This window comes from Cardiocondyla obscurior, linkage group LG11 (genome assembly GCF_019399895.1).
Source record: "Cardiocondyla obscurior isolate alpha-2009 linkage group LG11, Cobs3.1, whole genome shotgun sequence".
NCBI lineage: Eukaryota > Metazoa > Arthropoda > Insecta > Hymenoptera > Formicidae > Cardiocondyla > Cardiocondyla obscurior.
The window spans coordinates 5,715,983-5,737,166 of NC_091874.1; the positions used below are offsets into that span (position 1 = coordinate 5,715,983).

Below are 21,184 nucleotides of genomic sequence, written 5' to 3' on the forward strand. Positions count from 1 at the left end.
CACTCGCATTCCTCTTTCTATGTCTTATTCCTTCTTCCATTTCTGCTCCATGATATCTTACTGAGCTTATAAAAGCTTTTATCGGCTTAGTGGAATTCTCGCTGGACGTTTCAAAAGAATTCCAATGCTATTTGATATGATCGATGAGTTGACAAATTCTCTCGATACGTTTTATTTAAAAATAACGTTATTGCTGCTATTTATCAATATCTTTAGGGTATCTATATTTACGGTAAAAAAAAAAATGTAGAAATTTTTACATCGCATATGTAATGGAATGTAATTTAATAACGCGCGATATTAGGCGTTGCGAGAATTGAGCACGCAGTTGCGTCCTGGTTGACTAAAGACTGAGTCTAACTACTTGTCGAGGCACAACGCAAGCAAAGCGAAACTACAAATCTCCTATTCACCGTACGTGGCTTCAATGATCATTTACATGCTCGCGTTACATCTCCCATTATCGTAACTAGTAATTTCATTAAACACAGATTGTAACAAGGGAAGATGCCATTAATATCCTATCGCAGTATTACGTATTATCGTTACGATTTGTAGTACAGATTGAGTGAAACTTTCTGCATTACCTATTTATTATTCAAATATTACCATTGTTGCGTATCCGCAAAACCGAATAAAAACCGACTTTTCATTAATAAATGACTTTATTGGCATAATAACCGTACGAATAATTATTATTAGCTCGAATGGAAACGATCGTATTACTGACCGTACTAACGGACACGTTTTTCTTCAGGTGGTTATTACTGTGTTACAATTTCGAAACCAAGCAATTAAAAAAAAATTTCTTGGAAAATAAAATTAAATGTGTTAAATCTGTCGTTTCGAATGTTAGAAATCTGATTTCGGGTCGGTAATCGGAGGCCCAAGAAACGCGAAAGGGGCAAGATTTCACGTGGAAATCTATTGGGTAATAAAAAATACACCACGGGGTTAAGAAAGGTATCCCTCGTCGTTTGTAAAGTGCAAAATAAAGCTCGCGATGGAGTCCCATATTGTTTTCCCGGAATGATGGTGTCCATCACTCAATCCGTAAGCTTAGCCGAGACATGCAAGCCTACCGCTTGCCAGCGCGTAACAATTGTACTCACCACGAAGCGACAATAGAGATTTAGGAATGCGAGCTCAGCTATACAATGGAGCTTTATGAGAACCTAAATCCACCACAATGGACGGCGGTCGCGGTGTGCGTACGGCGGTCGATATTTTAAGGTGTCGTCGCTGGCTTCGCGCCATCGACCGTCCCGTGTTTCGTGACGTGAAATAAACGGAATTGCCGTCTTAACCCTGAGGCATCAAATTCAGTGTTGGGCTAAATCAATTTAAAAGTCGGGATTTTTTCGCGAATACCTCGCGACATTTAAAAAAAAAAAAAAAAGATATATATTATCGCTCGTGGAAACGATATCACGTAATTAGCGTATCTGAAAATAGAACGATTTTTAGGATATTGCTAAAGCTCTTCATTTTTATCAGTTTAATTAATGAATATGCTTATTACTTCATAAGACAATTTAATTACGATTTCAATTAAAAACGATTATTAATGTAGATACGTGCTCCCAAAGGGATTTTATATGTACGTACATATAGAAATGTTCGCTTGTAATATGTTATTACTTTATATATATTTCTGATTCAAAACTATGGCTTTCGATCTCCTACCAACAATATTAAAAAAATTATGCCCGAGACATTAGCCCGCTTCTACAAGTATCAGGTTAGACCGTCGATTTAATTTTTCGACTATTTTAATTAGAAATGTTTTTTTTTTTTTTTTGGATGTTATCTGTTATATACCTATAGCATTCCGTTCCGACATTAATATTCGGCATGCATTTTGCATCGCGGCTGCATGTAATTATTACTAATCGCAAGATATTATGGCGAGGGAATCTTCGTGTTTAAAAGAATCTGTCAGAATTATTCCAATTTATCGACGCAAGAGCGTGCTGGTAATCAAGTTAGCGTGCAGATAATGGTACTAGGTATTACGTCAGGCCCTAGGTGTGCATATAATGTTGCGTCTAATCGTTCAACAAAGGATGCAGTCAAATGCATTACATCGCAAGAGCTTCTGCGCGCACGGATTATATCGTGACTCTCCACAATAACATATGCCGGCGGAATTTGTAATTTAAGCACGATTATTATCGTTGCGTCCTCAATGATCCATTGTCGTCGGGGTAGCGTTCGCGTATTACGAGGCAGGCAAATCGCTGGTTTTCTTTACGCGGAAAATCTAATAACTTTCTTTTGATCCGCGCTCTTTTGTTAAATCGCATTTTATAATAATAATAACGTGTGCACGATATAAAAGAAAGATGAATTCAAATGACGCATTGTTGCCGATGTGGCATTTTCAAAGGGAAATAACCATTTTTGTGCACTATCAAAAATAATATTACATATGAAAGTAAATTTACTAAAGCACCGGACCACCTTTTAATCGTTCGAATTGCAGTTGAACAGGGCGGCGCCTTCGCTTCGCGTTTTATGCGTGATAAATCGAAGTAATCGAATTGATAGGGAGTATTCCGCGCGATATGTCTTCACCTAGTCGCATCCTTCGGGGATAAAGGCATTTATCCTTCTGATATGACGTTTCCCTGAGCGGCAAACCGGTTCCCTTCGGGAATACCGACCCTCAACGATGAAAAGTGGTCGCTTCGTACAATAATTCAGGAGACAACGAGATTCGTGGGGCGGTATATCTTAACTTTCATTGTTACCCTTTTCGACAATGTCGTACCTCCAACGGCTGTTGACGAAGGTATTGTTAGACGGCACACTTATGTTCTCTATAACTTTATTGCCTTCGTAAAAAGGAAACATAATAAAGAACATTGTGTAACGACATTAACGTGTAACTTTGTAACGAACAGTCTATGGTGCGTTGCGGCATAGCTTTTATCGTTTCCATGTGCTGTTTCCAATACAATGAATGAAACAATGAAAAGTCCTCGGTAACGTTTTATGAGCTTCTTTCATTCAAATAACTGAGACATAAAAAAAAAAAATCGTCGCGGTGCGGCGCAGCGCTGCGCGTTAAAAACCAATATTTCGATTAAATTTTATTATAATTGAGATATGATACTATCGGAGAGGAAATAACGCGTGCTGATATTGTCACATTTTATATTAATTACATCCTGATTAAGCGTATTATATTTACCTTTTTGCAAATTTCGATAGAATTATATGTCTATTTAAATCGTACTTTATAAAATTTATTACGGTATAGTTATTAAAATATTTATTTAACACACACACACACAACCTTTCTCGTTCGCGTTCTCTATTATTTCACCCGCTATATATTCTACCGGATTATACCAACTGTCAAGCTGCAATGTTAAAGCTAGATAATATTGCTCAAATGCTGGTGCTTTCGTGCCATTAATCGCTATGCAAAAGGAAACCGCTTGTCCTCGACTAATGCTCTTCTCTAATTATATAATTACACTACATATTAGACGTGAAACGGTAAGATTACGTTGAGAATCAAAGAGAGAACAAGAGATTGAATCAAACTTTCAAACTTTTAATAATTTTTTTTTCTCCCGTTCGAGAGACGTTACTCAACGTAAGATTTTTCAAGCAATATTCTCGCATTTAATTAAAATCGTCCATTTAACTGACGATATAGAGTGCCGTCTCAATTACTTAGCTTAAGCATCGAGATTGCGATCCGTATTACCTTTGTTTTCTCCGGGAATGTCGCGGGAAAACGAGAAAATACGCGAGATTCGGGATATAATCTCGACTAGTCGTTAAGTAGACAGGAACTGAGCGGAGTAAGTTCGGCGCAACAATTTGTTCAAATCCTCCGAAATCCCGATCCGCACAGTCGACCGGCCAAGTCCTCGGCAAACACCACTAAGGGACTATCTCGGTGACAGGAGATTTGTACTCTCGCGCCATACTGGAAACACGGAATTCAGCGCGAGTACCATCTTTCGAATAACAGCGGCGCCTTTGTATTTGCTCCGAGTTCTCGCGATCCGTTAATATAGCGCCGCTCAACGAGATTACGCCGAGGATTTCTTTTCATCCGGCCGCGATAGATTTAACGAACAAATAAACCAGCAGATTGCTCGATTTGAGCGCGGAAGGGCGATATTTAAGGAATTTTCCGTTATAAGATTCGGCAAATCCACGTTCTCGCATTTTACACTAGCGCAGATTGCGCGCACCCGTGCCCCGCAAAAGGTATGCTTTAATACTCCTCCCGCACTTTTCATTTGGGCCATATGGCGTCGGGGGTTACGAATCCATGATCTTTTCAATATCACGACAGTCTTGTGGGAACATCTTAAGTGACCCGGACCACGCGGCGACGACGGCGGCGGATAATAATCTAAAAATGTTCCGCGCCCGGTTGCCGAGGGTGCGCTTAATATTGTTGAAATACGCGTGATATATTACGCATTCTCGGCCTTAGATCACCAACAGCATTGCTCATTCGTTATCTCGTCCCCTCAGGAGATTACTGAAGAATTGTATAATTTTGCGCGCGCGGACTGGTTATTTGATACGTGCGCGATTTATGCAAGCGTATAAAGTGTGATGCACGAGAACGCGCGTATAACGAAGGAAATAATTTAGCCTGCGCGCGATATGTCACACAAACTACAGATATTCAGGTTCTAATGGGACGTTTTGCTGTCTAGTGGGTCGCCGTTCGAACGATCGAATAAACGGAATCAGTCGCCGTACTCGTTACATTTATCCGCGCGCAAATGCAACAATGGGACGCTTTGTGGTATCAGCGCCATTACATCGAGCGGTGCAGCTTCTCCCGTTGATCCCTCTATGAGGAGAAAAGCACATAAATATCGATCTCGCCTTGATTTTACGATACGCCGTAATTGTCTGCCGTTTAATAAGAACTTGAGAAAGAAATGGCGATAAATAAAAAAAATAAATAGAATTACGCAAAAATTTAACAGACCTACGTGGAAAAATTTGATAAACTCACAGCTGCAGATTTTAGTTGACGTTCAATATCGGTCGTACAAATGTTGTATTAATACGCATAGTAAACCGGGAACGATAGGAGGATTTCACGGAGCGTGAGCGACTACAACGAGCACGAAATGTGTAGGAACACGAGATTTAACCCTTGAGCGATTGCCCCGACACGTGCTGTACTTTACCCTGCACTCCGTACTTATGCACTTCATTCTCGGCGACTGTTATTTACCCCTTTCCACCATTACGCGATAATTTATTTCGGATGAATCATCGTATAATAAGATACAATTGAATTTTCTCTGACAGACGGCATTAAAACGAAACAAAATAATATCAATTTTTAAGACAAAGAACGGGAATATTTCTTGAAAAAATGACGTAGTGTTGAGTTGAATCTATCGAGGAAGTTAATGATACATGGCGAATAAAGTGTAAGCGCCTCCGTAATAGCATCCGCCCGCGCGAACTGATTTACCCATTGTGTATCAACCGCATCCGCGTGAAGATGAATCTTGCGCAATAAACTCGGACAACGGCTCGGCGCCGGATATTTTTGTATACGCTCCTCTCTGTACAATGGGCCGTATTTTTAGCCCCCGGTAGCGCGGTGGTAGCCTATATTTATTTCTGAACGACGAGGGATCCCGTTTTCGGTAGTAATATCGAGCTTTTTTCCGCCGCCAGGTGTAAAAAATCACACTCTCTGCCTTTTGATATTTCGCCGCTGCATATCTCGCTTTTATATTGCGGAACTAATTTGTCGTTTCGGTCTGTTCTCGATTCTCTCCCCTCGCATAATCGTATTTGTTGCAGGTGATCTCCCCCCGGTCGATTTTAGGTAAATAGTCGGACGTTCGATGCGTCTCTGACGTCGCGACTTTACAGCTTTTGCAGAAAAACTCGGGCGATGCAAATGCGCGACATTTTCCGACGCGGTCGCAAATGCGAGCGCGGAGTCTCGTCGGCAAAACTACGGCGATAAATAAAAAGTATCTGTGTACGAGCGAGACTCCGCGCGACCGGCGAAATTTTTTTCCGGGATCGCAATGTTTATTGGAGTTGTTTCGCGGGTGTAAATAACATTGGCGTTCTGCCGGTTACCCGCCCGGACCGCTTTTTTTTCCCGTGAATTGTAAGTGTATCATAAAGCTACTCTTATGCGCGTTAAGTTCACCACGACATCGCGCTACCTGTCGCAACGTTACGCCAGTGCGAGCTCGTACCTTTAGACTGGCGAGTAACTCTTTTTTTTTTTTTCCTATAGTCGCTACGTGCAAAAATTTAATATTGACCGCCCGTTACACGTGTAAAACAAATTATTTACGTTCAGCATGTAACTGACGTTTCGCGACAGTCTTACGTCGTGGGAATGTCGCACATTCGTGCCTTTATGTTTTTCAAAGGGGGTAATTTTCACTACTGAAACATCATGTATTATTCTCGATTCTAAATAAATAAGGATCGCTCGCGACATTTCCGCTGCGAACAAATATGCAACGTGGATATGCAACGTCACAGGTGCGCTCTTAAAATTCTGATTCACTCTCATATTGCATTTCATACGAGGCGACACATTCCATCGTGGCCCCGTTTTAAATGAAAACTAAGGCTTCGCGTATAATAATTCTGAAAAAAGTTATACCGTTCCGCCGTAATTAAATTTTCCCAAACGTTTCAAGATAAACGTCTTATAGCTTCAAGCTTTTAGTTTTAAAATCACGCATCGTATTATTATTTTATTATATTACTTCTCGACAACTCACCGAAATATAGCAACGATGAAATAAATTCAGCGCGGCATTTATGAAACAAACGTATAGATAGAAATATTTACTCTTTCCTAATTTGTTTCGCTCATCATCATATTGTCGCGGAGTAACTGTCGTCTGTATTAGACGTGACAGAAATTCGGGAGTTTCTTTCTCTCTTTTTTTTTTTTTTTTTTTTTTTTTTATTTAATATCGGACAGCGTACGTGATTCGATATAACGGGATGTTATCAGCCTCGACCAAGCTCGTGACCTGTTTCTCCCCATTGTATCTCCTCCACTCGACGTTCCCTCCCTTTTCGCGAGTTATTGTCTTCGAGTGGAACAAAAATTGCATCGGTGGCGGCCGACTCAAGCGATTCGATATGAGTCCAACTATTTCCATTCGTCGACTTCAAAACGGCTGAATGCCGCTCGCATGGTTCGGATTGTAAAGGCAGTATCCACTTCCACTTGCCACTTGACCGTATCGTGCGAAACTACGTTATACATTTGCCAAGTTCGCGACAGACAGATTGCTACGTGACAACGTACCAAGTGTACGATCGATCGATAAGGAATTGGTGACAGCTACTCTTTTGCCATACTAGCGTAAAAAAAAAAATCTGTCAACGCATTTTAATACAGTTCTTTTGTAGCTGTAAACGAAAACCATGTACGATAAAATCTTGCTTAAAGTAATAAGTTTATAAAGAGAAAAAAATTTTTGTTGCGGTGACAAAAAAAAAAACGAGTTGAAGTTTTTGATAATTGCGAATAGTAATTATAAGTACGCCGAGAACAATGGAGTTTTTGCACATTGCTGCGTTTATAAAGGTCCGCACGCTTTCTTACAACGGCACGCGAAAAGTGAAAGCGATTTTCGTGGAGAAAATGAGAAGTTGCTGCGCCATAATTATGAGATAATTATTACTTGTTCGAGTACAAGAGGCTTCGTAACTGCAAGCAATTTTCTTCCTCAAGGTTCTGATTTTACCCCCGACCGACGCGAACCTTTCCGCGATGGGCCTAATGATGAGCTCGAGGATTTGTAATATCGTTGCGCAATCTAACGCATTCACGGCCGCTCGCTTTTCGCCATTGTGCTCGAGACGTTCTATCGATCCCGCCTCGTTTTCTTCCTGCTTCTTCCTGCCTTTTCCCTCTCGTTTCTCATTTAGCGCGAGAGATTGCAACGGATACGATTTCAGCTTCTTACCGACGATTACTTACGCGCGAAAGAGAATTTATGGGATAAAACGTGAGCATCCGTCCCCGGTCGCAAGCAAAATACAGCACGATGAACAAATTTCCTTTTCCGAACACGGCGATAGCGAGTGCGAGAGCGAGAGAGAGAGAAAGATAAAGGGGTTGAGATACAAGAGGTAGTACAAGAGTCAGGCGGGGGGAAAAGAGGTTCGCATTGATAAACGAAGCTGCCGTCTGCTCTGGACAGCGGACCAACGTCCGCCGGAAAACGACGGTGAGCTGAGAGCTCATCGTAGGAAGTGCACGAAAGTGAAATGGCGACAGATGAAAGTAAAGAGCCGTTGTCCGTCGCGGGCAACGATAAGAATTTACGCTCTCGTTGCCGGTACCGCTACGTCCATTACGACGATCTTTTTACATCCGCGGAAAACGCTTAACGACATGATTGCTCGTAATAGCGCGATATGAGCAATACCTTTAAGTCTTCTGGGAGACTCCTCGTACGTTCGACCCACATATTCTTGCCCCGGGCATTTATCGTCTCTCCGCGATGCTGCGATATGTACAGCTTTTCAATCGCGAAACGAGTGGGACGTATCCTTTTTTTTTTTTTTTTTTTTCTGCACGTTTCTCCGCGCGCGTCCTTATTTCTACAGAAAAGCAAAATGGCTAACGGCGGGCGAACGGTGATTTGATGGACGTGAAAGAGGATAAGAATATAAGAGCGTCGGTGATGGCACTTTTCGGAGGGTGAAACGAGGCCCAACGGAGAGGCGAGCGGGACGGGCTCCCGGTATTCGCGGCACGATTCGGCACACTTTTGTCGTCGCATTTTATTTGTAATGCAGCCACTTGCGTTGTAGAAATCGCGGGAGAAAGCCTTACAGCCACGCTACAGCACGAATCGATGAAAAAGCGCGACAGTCGGGCTGGGTATTTTAATTTTCTATGAGGCCCGTGAGGCGTGTGGGAGTCCCTTTTTTTATTCCGATTTACTGTTTAGTTCCCTAACTTATTCGCGGCCCCATTCTCCTCAGAGTCCCTCGTCTCTTCGTACGCTTCAGCGAGTCGCTTTCTTCTCAGTGCTACTCTCGCTCGTAGTTAAGGAAACGCGACCCCTCAACCTTTTTCTGCAACAGAGCCCGATCGAACGGCTCTACGGGAAGCGACCGAATCCAAGTATTGAGTACGGAGGCCATTCTTCTCGAGCTCGAATTAATCGAACGCTTTAAGCCGCGCGAAAAATCCGTTCGTCATCTTTATAGTATTATGGCAGTATTGGCCTTTTTTTCCGCAAAGATCGTCCCTTTCTCATTCGCTCAAACACCGTGACTCGGCTATCCAAGTCTTCCTGCACCTCTTCTCCTTTTCAATGAAAAGAAGTACTGGATTTTTGTCCGATTAAAAAGTTTAATTTCAAAGTTTCTCGCAAGTAATGAGAATGCAGTGATGATGAGCGCAAACTTTGTCCCTCGTTTCTTATTAACAGAGTGCTGAATATATTAACTGACGTATAATATATAATATAATATATAATATCCGTTTTATGACGTTTTACTTATTACTGTTACTTGCGCTTTTTTTTTAATCAAACATTTTTCTGTAAAAGAAAAAATATATATCTCGGAAAATTTCATGTTTATCGTTAAATTTAATTCCTCATGTTAGTCGATAAGGAAAAACATACGACCGGCTCTTAAAATATCCGTTTCGAATAATAAGAGATTTATCATTGATTTATTACGAACGTGCTGTATTTTCAAATAGCTCACTCAACATTCCGCTTCCATCCTGCAACCATTCTCGATCAATTTAATTTCCTTCCTCCTTTTCATGAAGCGTCTCTCTTAAAGATGACAACTGATGGGTTATTTGCTCGAACGCTTTGATTCAACAACCGAAAGTAATCTAATCGAAAGTAATCAGACTAAGAGACTAAAATAAAGAAGGAAATTAGACTGAAAACAATCTACAGTTAGCGATCGCGTAGAAAAGTCTTAAAAAATATTGCGTTGCAGTGCGAACATGCGCGTGTGTATCTGTTTACACAGATCCTGCATTGTACAGGGAGACTTTATAAGTGAAACGGAAGAATCTTCTTTTCCGCGCGCGGCATCCGCGAGAGAGAGCAAGTTTCGCAAGAGAATTTCGCACGAATGCCATGACGCAGTTAAATCACGCCGCATCGTTGCATCGTCACGAGCCTTTTGTGCTGTCATGTTATAGCGACGATGTAGCGAAGTAATGCAATGAGAAGATGCGCTTTTTGCGACGGTACGACCGCCCTTTCTTGTAACCACCTATCAAAAACGACCCCGACGTCTAAATTATATATCAAGCCATTGAATATTCGACAAAGGGGATCTTTCTCATAATTATTCAACAATAATTCATTCGCAGACGCGAAGCGGCGACGTGGATGGAAATAATTACATCCTCCAGATCAATCGTTACGCCGCGCTTTAACGATGATTCGATTTGCGCAATGTAAGGCGAGACGCGAAAGACGAACTAATCGGCTTTTACGTAATTTACGTCATACTGAAAACTGCATCGCGCTTACCTTAAACGACATTAGTCGTGCTCTTCACTTTCAAAGTGTCTTAATATATAAATAATGACGAAGAGCGTTAAATCTTAACGGCTTTCGGCAAGATGCCATTCTTCTTTCACGAGTGACCCACTTTCACATTATTATTTACACATTATCAGCGATAACGTCGCGAAATGTAAAATCGCTCCAGATGGTTCTTTAACATTTTGTCAAACGTATCTATTACATATTAAATCGACAATACGATGGGCGCGACGAAAATTGGCCGATACGTTCTGCATATTTTTATATATTTTTTATTATTTTCTTTTTACGGCTACTTCACGGCTTATAGATTTTAAAACGATTGCATTGTGTTTTACGGAAGACTGCGTATTTTATTTCCGTAACTAACACCGCTTGTGTTTCTTTGTCGAGATGTTTTAAGAAACGTTGAATATCAAAGAGCACTGAGGAGCAATTAAATTGAATGTACTTCGTACTTTATCTTACATCAGATGAGGCTCTTTGAAAACGTTTTCTTTACTTTCGATTAAAAAAAAAAAAAAAAAAACACCGTGTAACAGGATGTAAAACATTATATATACGTGACATTTTTCGCTCGATTGACAGAACGAATCGATCATAAACAGCTTGATGTGCGAATGACAAGAGATATGATGTGAAATAATATATGCTCTCCTGCATAATACATTTACAATACGATGCTAATATATTTATCGCGGTCAAGAGAGGCTGTTGCAAGATTTTAACATTTATTTCCTGCAAGTTTTCAATGATAAACTCGCATAGCAATTTAATCCATATAAAATAAATTGTTATATACGATCGTAACTAATTTCCTTCGAAAAACAAGTCGTTTAATACCGTTAAATCAAGTTTGATCGGACCATAAATTCAAGTCTGGTATCGCGCGACATTAAGTGATGAATCTGCCTTGATGAATTCGCTGAAGCGGGCCGGAGCCAAACAGGACCGATGTCGTCAAGTGATTCACGGGAGAAACGCGTGTCGGATACCGGAGCGAGCAAAAGGTCAAAGCTCGAACAGCGTATTGCGCGTGCATTTAAGTATGCAAAGGATCCGCGTAAGAGATGAAATGGCCTGTGAAGAAGCTGTACGGGTCGCCGAGCGAACAACCGACGCCGGGATACAGAGATACGAAGAGATTGCGGAATGTGGAATGTGGTACCGCGGCTTGGAGCGAGGGGGATGAGGTCGCGGAGGGTTGTACGTACTCTGGGGGGGGAGGGAGGGAGAGAAGGGTGAGATCTTCTGAATTATTCATTCCGGGAGCGATGCGAGAGAAAAGTAAAAAAAAAAGATAACTGCGATGGAACTCGCGCAATCAAAAGGCCGACTCCGCCGTTAATTCGCGTTTCGCGTTTCCCTCCCCGTCCTCATTTCGCGCGTGCCACTCGCGAAAGGGCTGGGATGGTTAATCATCGCGCGCACACGACTTGTGCAACGTTAACGGAGACGAACCCGGCGAAGGCGACATGTGAAGGGGTCGTGACTTCAGTCTCGGAAATTGGAAACTGTCCCACGAACGGAATAACGAATGCTCGCCGCGCTTTGGCCTCTGATGGAAAGTAAACATCACTGTGAGACGCTACACGTTACGTCAACATAACGTACGCGATGCGATGAAATGCGAATTTAAATAATGGCCGCGAGGATATGACGCAGGCGTTGTCGAAAAATTTGGTGGTATGGCTTGAAAAGAGTAACTGTCACGTACAAGATAGATGACGCGAGGTAAAAAAAAAAAAATTTTTTTGACTACACGTACGCGAATAAATCAATTATTATGCCTTATCGTCAAGTGCCGATACCAGAACACCTCAACTTTTTACATTAAGACTCCCTTGAACGCTTCCTTCAACGAGATTCAGGAAAATTTTTTTAATATATTATAATCTTTAACACATGAATTAAAAAGTTATACGTAATAGACAATGTTGAACACCGTGAGAAAAAAAAATTGGTATTAAACTAATCGCGTAAAGTGGCCTTTCATTGGAGACATTGTGGAAAGCACTTCACTTTATACGACATTTCACTAAAACGACCTGGTTGCATATTTTAAAGGTATTAGAGGCAGAAGATAAATGTTAGCGCGAAAAACGTTGCGGAATCTAGCCCGACTTTTATTAACAATATTTATAAAAGAAAACAAATAATTATACCTTGCATGTTGACACACACAAAGTAATTATTAATTTATACGTGTAAAAAATCCCGAAATAATAATTAACTTTTTCAATTGTTCCAACAAAGGAGTGCGCTTCAGTTTTTATTTTTTAGTTGCTTTTGTTTTACGCTCAATTGTAAATAAAAGTCGCGAAATTCAAATATTTGTTACCAAACCAACTTTTATTCCGCAAATAATTGCTTCCAACAGAATTATTTTCTTTTCCCGGGTGCTAAATATTTCTATCTTCGATCGTGTTTTACGCGGCTAGGTATCGGATCACGATCACGTATATATTTTTATATTTGTATTATCGTTAATAGCGAATGTAGGATGGACGAGTCGTTTCGTAGCTCAATAAAGGAAACCTCGTGCTCTCTTTTTTTTTTCCAACATTAGTGGCGCCATTCATTTCCGAGGCAAAGTTTGTTTACCCGATAACTTCCGCGGTCGTTCGACGGCTGTCGTTATATTGAATATTTCATGAAGTCAACGTTGTTGCATTTATGATAATTGAAGGTACTATCGACAAGACTTTGGACTTAATATACATAATACTTATCATTTTAATGAGTATTCAAATGCCTATTCTGATAATATTATTACAGACAGTAATGGTAAAGGTTTAAAGATATTATTTGCACAAGTTTTGCATAAATTAAGTAGTTTATTGTTAAAGTCGATGGAACGAAATACAAAATTACAAACTCAATATAACGTCTTGATAAAATATTAGTTGCGCAAATTAAAAAATTTACGTTCTTTAAGCGAGAACGTCTTTTCCCTTCCTGGACTTTTGACACTTTTCCCTCGAGGGTACAAAAAAATCTAGCTAACAGCGGATTTTACAAAAGGAAGGACAAAGACGTCTCGACGTGTCTAACCACCGCTGCGAATCTAAAGAGCAAAGTTTTCGTCCGGCGAATCTAGTCCTCGTGCTCCACGTCGTCCGCGGAAAGCTGAAATATTCATGACAATTAAAAAGAAACTTCGAATACGGTCGGCGCGTTTTACAGCTTTATTTCGCCGTGTTCACGTCGACTTTGTCGAATTGAACGTTTTGTCTAGGCGTTACATTCAGCCGCGCACTTCGGACTAATTTAATCGTCACGCGTAAAGTCGGATGATCGTAGACGGAGAACGCGTGAAACGTGAGGACCCGAAGACCTCTCCACGGTTAATCCTCGGGGTAGGCAACGGACCGTTCTCAATTGTCACAGCCCGGTTCAGGAATTTCATCTCGCACATAATTAATCTCGGTAGTTACGCCACCGACAAGTATAATTCCCGGCCGGCTTGGCCGGCAGGTATTCGGTGCGAACCGTTGCGAAAGCCGGTGCTACAGTGCTTCGTACTACTGTCCGCTGCCTCCGCCGCAAACTCGAGGTTTCCGCTCCTTCCGGAGTGGCCGCGCGTTTCCGTGTACAACACGGCGAAACAACAACCCCGAACCATTCTGTTCGTCTTCGGGCGTCCGCATTGCCGCATACCGTGCCAAGATACCTCACCGATGACCGCGTTGCGTGAAATTGCGCTAAACGAAGATACACGGAGCTCGGCTGGTTTTCGTAGCCGAAAAACAGTCCGGTCGAGATCTCCGCTCGTTCGTCCTGATCGGCGCGATTAGTCGTATGCAATCTCGGGTAAAACCCTTTCGCCCGCGAGTGTTTTTTTAATAATTGAAACGAGAGTTCGTTTGTCGAAGTCGTTGGGTCAGGATAGGAATATAAGAGATTTATGAAAAGTCTCTCCTCTCTGCGTTCGAGTCGCAAAAGCTATCGCGGAACACCGACACATGCATCGTGCTCATTTAATAGTTAGAACCCGGGGGTATCCATTAGGAGATCCTTAGTTCGCTCGGAAACTTGAGGCAGTATCTCTTGCTCGTATATAACTCGTAGGGGAAGCGGCTTACTATCGGCGCCCTTGGATATAAAGCCGAAGTTTCCTCTCTTCTCCGAGGGATTTTCGAAGCTTAGAACATGCGCTAGGCGGCACTCTGCAAACGATCGCCACGCGCCCCCGCGTGCCATATTAATATGGTCATTTTTATAAACAAGTTCACATTGGCACGCGATCTCGGACGGTTTTTTAAGCGGAAACGATCTATGACCGCGGAAAATTTGTAAATAGAATCTCGCTCGAGGAGTTTACTCGGAGGATACGTTTGCGTGCTCTGCATAAATAACGAGTGGCGCGAGCCGTGCAAAGAACTCGATTGACGCGAACGGAAAGAACGAAAGACAATAAACGCCAGTTGTAATTATTAAATAAATTTATTAAATAAATATATAAATGTACATAATTATTGATAAAAAAAAAAAAAGAAAAATAGCCGGAAATGGCGAAGGGAGTTTCGTGTCCGTCTAAATTAGGAAACGGTTGAGTTCGTAGAGTCGAAGTTACCGAGGGATACTTGGACAGTAGCAGCGAGCACGTCCGAAAACGAGCCGCGGAAATTTCTGACGTACTGCAACCGACGACGAGATGGTAACTGCCGAAATAACCGCTCGAGTGATTTGCACGGGCAGCGCGTAGGGCGCATCTACGTTTCGCGGAGCGTTGCGCGTTACCGGATTGTTTGCCATGCATTTCCAACGGTTCGTCTTGTCTGTCGGAAGTTCCGCCAGTCGACGTGACCCCCCTCGACGCAGTTCGATGCATAATGCGCGACAGCGCAAATGCCACCGTGAGTATTTCCATACGCAAATGCCGCGGGCGTCCGCGGCGATCATCGCTAAAGCGTTGCCACAGCCATCGCGAAATCGATTGACAGTCGCTCTTGGATTTTTATCCCAACGCAAATCGATGACGTGGATTTCGTAATGCGATGTTAAAGGCACCTTTGATCCACGATGACATTTCTCGGACCGAATCGACGCACCGGTGATATTACATTTTTCCCAAATGGATAACGCATTTAGCGGAAGGGAAGTGCTGCCGTTTGCAAAAAGTTTGCAAAAAGTAGATTCATATTCCGCACGTAGGAAGACGGAGAAAATAAAATCTGTCCCGACCGTGGAGACGCGTTCCGTTGTATTCAGAGCAGCATCCCCTTCCCGTCAACTCCCTGCTTCCTGAGTTCGCAACCCATCCGCGTGTTCTTCCGCTACTCTTCCGGTTTCCGCGTAACTTCACTGACTCGTCGGGCGCGCTAAGCTGTCCTGTACACGGAGCGTTGAACCTTAATGTGCGATAGATCTCTCTCGGGCGGAGTTTTGCATATTCGATGGACGCGTGCCGTTCTAGTCCCATTAACCGTCCAGAAATCCAGTCGGGTTTCGACCCTCCAGACGCCGGAGACGACACGCGACATAGGTATCGATATAAGCGAAGGGGGCGAACGCGAAAGGGGTTGGCGCAGTGGAATGTACATCGCGGTGCAACGGTGTCGCGACCTGGGGAACGCTGTTGTCCCGGCGCATCCCACGTTACGGCTGCAATCGAGCTGGCAGGTACTGCGGGCGAGTGTCAAGGGAACACGCTGTGCGACCGTCGTGCAATCAGGCACACCACAGCCCGCTTGGCGATGCAACGGAAGTGAAAGAGGGAACGGTATCTATAACCATCGCGTTGTCGTGGGATTTGATGCGCCGCGAGTATAAGCAAACGAGCTTTAAGCTCATAAAGAAGAATACCTTAGCATATTGCACACAAATTCTTTTAATCGAAATAAGTATTTTTGCTTGAAATAAAATACGCACGTAAATTACCTAGTTACAGTTTTAAATATTTAGCAAATGAAAACGTACGCCTGATAACAGACGATTAAATAAATTTAGAAAATGTTTAATACGTTGGAAATCAAAATAATTTAAATATGTACACGTTGATTAAAATTATCTCTGCGATGTTTAATCTGCATAATTCGTAAAATAAGTTAAATACGTATATTTCAATGAAAACATACATTTTACGTCCGATTTTCGTTTTTGTTAAAAGTTTTACGTTAAATTCCTACCTACAATAAATTATGGTAGAGGCGAAGTAAACGTCTTGCTGCCACGGACTTACGCTCGTTTTGGATCCTAAAACACTGCATTCAGGCGCAACGTAAATTCTGCGAGAACGCAGAAGCACGAGGAGAAATCCCCGACGAATGTACATAGATTATTAAAGTAAAGCTAGATTTAAAGCGCATTTAGCCGTTTTCGAGAAACGTCAACCCACCGTCTAATTTCCTATATTTTCCGTCGCGTTACCGTTACGGCTTCAGCAAATACTCGTGGTCATTATTGCGCGATGTCAGATATGACTTTTCGAATGCACCCGGCGGCGTGGGTAAAACCAAACACCGAGCTTGTCGCCGTCAGGTTGAAAAGAATCCGCATTAAATTCTATTTGCGCCAAACTTCCGCTCGCGGGTGACGAAACAGTTTGCAAGTTTTGCCGGGCCACTCTAGCAGCGCGCGATTTACACGTGCACCACCATTGCACTTTCCCCCAGGTAACAGAAGTACGTAACGCGCTACAAATTGGCTACTACCCTTTGCCATGCTCAAGCACTACCGGGACTTGTGCCATAAGTCACCGTACTCGTTTCTCGCTCCGCCCTCACCTTGGGACGAATCGCATCTCGAATTCAATTTCACGAAATGGTCATTACGTCACAAATTTCTAAGTGTTTTCGCAAAACTATTGGCACGTAAAATATTGAGAAGGGCCGACTTTAATTTTCTTGTAAACTTCGCCAGCGCGCTACTTATTCCTAATGTGCCAATGTGTCCAACGAGCATTTTAATTAATAATATTTTTAGACGTAATTTTAATTTGTTTTACTAAAAAGTTTTTTTTTTCTCTGCACAAATTCGCATATAGAGTAATTTTTAAAGAAAGAACGAATAGACAGTTAATACATTAAGAATTTAATCACGGTTAATACAAAATTAATGAAGCGGACGATCGTTAAAAACTCTTGCTATAACTTTACTTTCTACCGTGATCGTAAACGCTCTTAAAAATGTATTACTATGTCCCCAGGATCTTAGCACTTTCGAGAGCGCTGAATTTTAATGAACAATTTAAAAAAAAATGGTTGGGGGGGCAAAGATTAATATCTTTAAATTAAATTTAATAATTCCTCGCGAAGAAGCATTATTTTCTGAAAAAACGATTGCAACAGTAATTTATAATTTTGTAATGTATAATTTACAGAAATTGAAAATCAATAACATCCCGAGTGGAAATTGATTTAACTTTCCCTTAATAGATGTTTGCGTACGTATAACATATGTTAATAATCACATGAGCATATCGGTATAATTTAACATACGAAACGCGATTGCATTCCATTGGCAACAGACAACCGCGAATAGACTCCGCTGTACAACGGAAGGCCTGAATTAGGTGCGTGACAAATCACTGTGCGTGGATAATTTATATGTTAACGTTGTCTGCTGAACATGGCGAAACAGCTTGTTCAGTTATAGTCACGGAAGGAACACATGATGCGTACAAAATATTGAATCGCGAAAATAATGAGTGCACAACAATTGTATTACTACATCGTAAATCTGCTGCTAAGACAATATCTTAATTTAAGCATAAATTAACGCTCGAGAAATAAAAAATAATATCCATTACTTTCTATCGCAATTAAACATTAATTTTTAATTGGCAAAGAGAACTTCTGGATGTTTACTTCGCGGATATAAATTACTTACTCGGGCCAGGTACGGCGAATGTTGAAGTGATGAAATTCGAGAACAACAATTTCATCTGGGTGGCCGACGAATGTGTACAAAAGGCAATCGATATTTGGTGGGTATCGTTTGGGATAATCGGGGGATGTAAAAGTGCCACCCTGAGGTCTGTCCGAGCTGCTGTACACAACGCAAGAGCAACCTGTAAAAAGAAAAAATTGTCACGTGTAAAAGTTAACAAAAATAACGCGAGATAAAGAGCGAATTTTCTGACAACGTCGATTTGTATCCGATCGACACCGCGAACTTGAGCAGATATACGATGTCTCGCTTCAGGCGATTTTAACGCAGAGATATCGGGCCTTGCCGATAATGAAATTCACCATCTGACATCACTTTGAGGATGAGGGGGTTGTGTGCGGGCATGCGGGAGAAAAGTTTTCTTATTTCCAAAATGAAGTCGTCGGTTCTCGCGCATCAATCAAGCGTTCTTTCGTGCCGCCAGCCGTGTCACACGCCGAACTCGAAGAATTAAATTAAAGTTCGACTTTTCGGGAGGAAAAACTCCGCGGCGGTGCGCACAATAATTCACGTGGCGAACGTCGTTTCTCGACGACGAGTCAATCGCGCGTTTAAAAATGGACGATTAGACGAAACGACAGGCGTCAGAAAAGGCGGAGGGAACTTATCCTAAATGTATCCGGTGGATCAGACGGCGAACGATTAAGCCGGCCGATAATTTATAGAAGAGTCGCGGCAAAAGACCGGCCGACGTGGGTTCTATTATCCGAGAAGCCGTGACTCGCGCAACTGGGAATTGCGAAAATTTAATTTCCTGTTTTTCAATTAACTTTTACGTTAGCCGGGGCCGCGGCGCGGTCCTTCGCGAGAAGCGGACACACAGGAGAATGCAAAGACCCGTCGTATCTATGGTTAAATAATGGCATGACACTTGAGTTATACCGCCGGTACAAAAGCCCGAACATTCTCGACCAGTTTTATGCTTTGGGGACCCCATTGTATCCCGTAACTCGGCGTAATGCGGAGGGAGTGATTCTCTCTGTCTCCTTTTTTTTTATTCCGCAGAGGTATGTGTACCGAGCTGTGTAATATACCGGTTTATTGTGCGCCCATTGTTGTAGAAAATAAAGTGATTCAGGCCGTAGAGCTGTGTGGGTAAGTTGAAATTCGACTGCGGGTGCAAATGCTACGAGGCTCTCAGCACTCATAAAATGTGACATTTCGCAATCTTCTCGAAGAAAAAAAAAAAAGAAAAAAAAATCTAAAACGTTCTGAAAATTACGGATTACAAAGTATAATTCACGTAAGACGATGAGAGGGATTTGATTGTACTTTCTCGCAGGGGAAAAATTAATCGAGTACAACATGATACAATTTCTTAATATTATTCCGACGATATATATGCGAGCGAGATCGCGCTAATTAAGAGAGAAACGTGAATCATTGCAGCGGTACGTTAATACGAATACAATCATTTATTCAAGATAATATCGCCGGCACCACCCTCACAATTCGTCTTCGTCGGTGCGTTAGTGCTTTGCCATGATTATTCCGGCTGAAACGATCCATTAGCGAGCATTCGTTCGGCACGGTAAGACTAATGCAAACAAAGCAATTTATAAGGATAGTGACGCAATTAATCAGTCTTTCGGAAAAAAAACGAGACGCGGGGCGAAGGGAGCGGAAGAACATATCGCGTTTCACGCGCGGCGAATTAATAGCCCACAAGTTAGAAGGGTCTTTAGTAAATTAGCAAAAACAACGTCCTCTTTTTATACCCTTTCTCCGTTCTCATGCTTTATCTATCTCTACTTAACTTTATTTTTTCGACTTTCTCGCGCCCTACTGCCTTACTGCTTCGACTCCATCCCTTTTGTTCTCACTTTACCTTTTGTCAAATTCTCTTTGCCGTCGTGCCGTCGTGTAAAGGTTTCCGACGAAAAAGATACCCAAGCGACCTGTCGCTGAAAACGTACCAACGATACTTGAACTTTACCTTGTCTCGTAAGACACGTTGTGGCACTCGCAAGTTTCTAGTATCGTAATATCGAAGCTATTTGTTTCGTTCTCAACGCTTAGGTTAAACGAAACCCTTCAGCTACTGCATACAATCCGCAATAGAGACAAAAATTTTATTATCTCTATTTTTTGTATTATCGTAACGAAATAGTGTAACGAAATAAATCGTAAATTAAAGAATTAATTTTAATAAAAAAATTAAAATTTATTTGCAAATAATTAAAGCGGAGAAAAGTCGGAAACGCAGAATCGCGGAGATTTCAATTAAAAGAAACCAGTTACTGCTAGTCATATTATTAACGCCGTGTCGCGGAGTGAAAAGCGGAGTGTCGGAGGCGTAAAAATGCTGGCGCAGCCATCTCGTCGTGACGGAACTGTCCGAGAAACTTGCAGAATATTTTAAATGGCAGTAGAACCAATTCTCTCTTCTCACGTCGCACCTGTACGTACGATACATGCTGAGAATAGCATGTGCAATGTTAAAAGCGACTACGGCCTCTTGGCCGCTGGTAAAGTGGGCCGCCAGGCCGCTGTAAAACACTCGGAGGCATCATTGTTCAGTCACGTTCGTCGGCATTGACTCGAGCATCCTTAGTCGCACTCTATTTATAACGTTGCACCTTTGCGATAGTTGAAGAGGAAAGAGCAATAGACGTTTCCGCGAACGAGGAAAAATGAGCGTACGATTAACAATGAACTTGCGAGTACATCCGTGTCACGATATTAATTAGCATACGACTGCTTTTATGTAGACACGCGCGAACGTCGATCGTAATGTACAAAAAGGGCTATAAAGCGAA

At 42.0% G+C, this 21,184-nt stretch overlaps 1 protein-coding gene and 1 long non-coding RNA gene across 6 annotated transcripts in view; one reads left to right on the forward strand and one right to left on the reverse strand.

Annotated features, from left to right (window-relative positions):
• The window catches only part of Sol1, a 221,682-nt gene that overhangs the window by 156,244 nt on the left and 44,254 nt on the right, over positions 1–21,184 (reverse strand). Inside the window, exon 3 of the mRNA XM_070663475.1 lies at positions 18,366–18,546. Within this exon, the coding sequence (XP_070519576.1) occupies positions 18,366–18,546 (181 nt within the window). The remainder of the gene's footprint in view (positions 1–18,365; positions 18,547–21,184) is intronic.
• Positions 1–21,184, forward strand: part of LOC139106589 (uncharacterized) — a 90,127-nt gene that overhangs the window by 29,687 nt on the left and 39,256 nt on the right. The window lies entirely within an intron of this gene.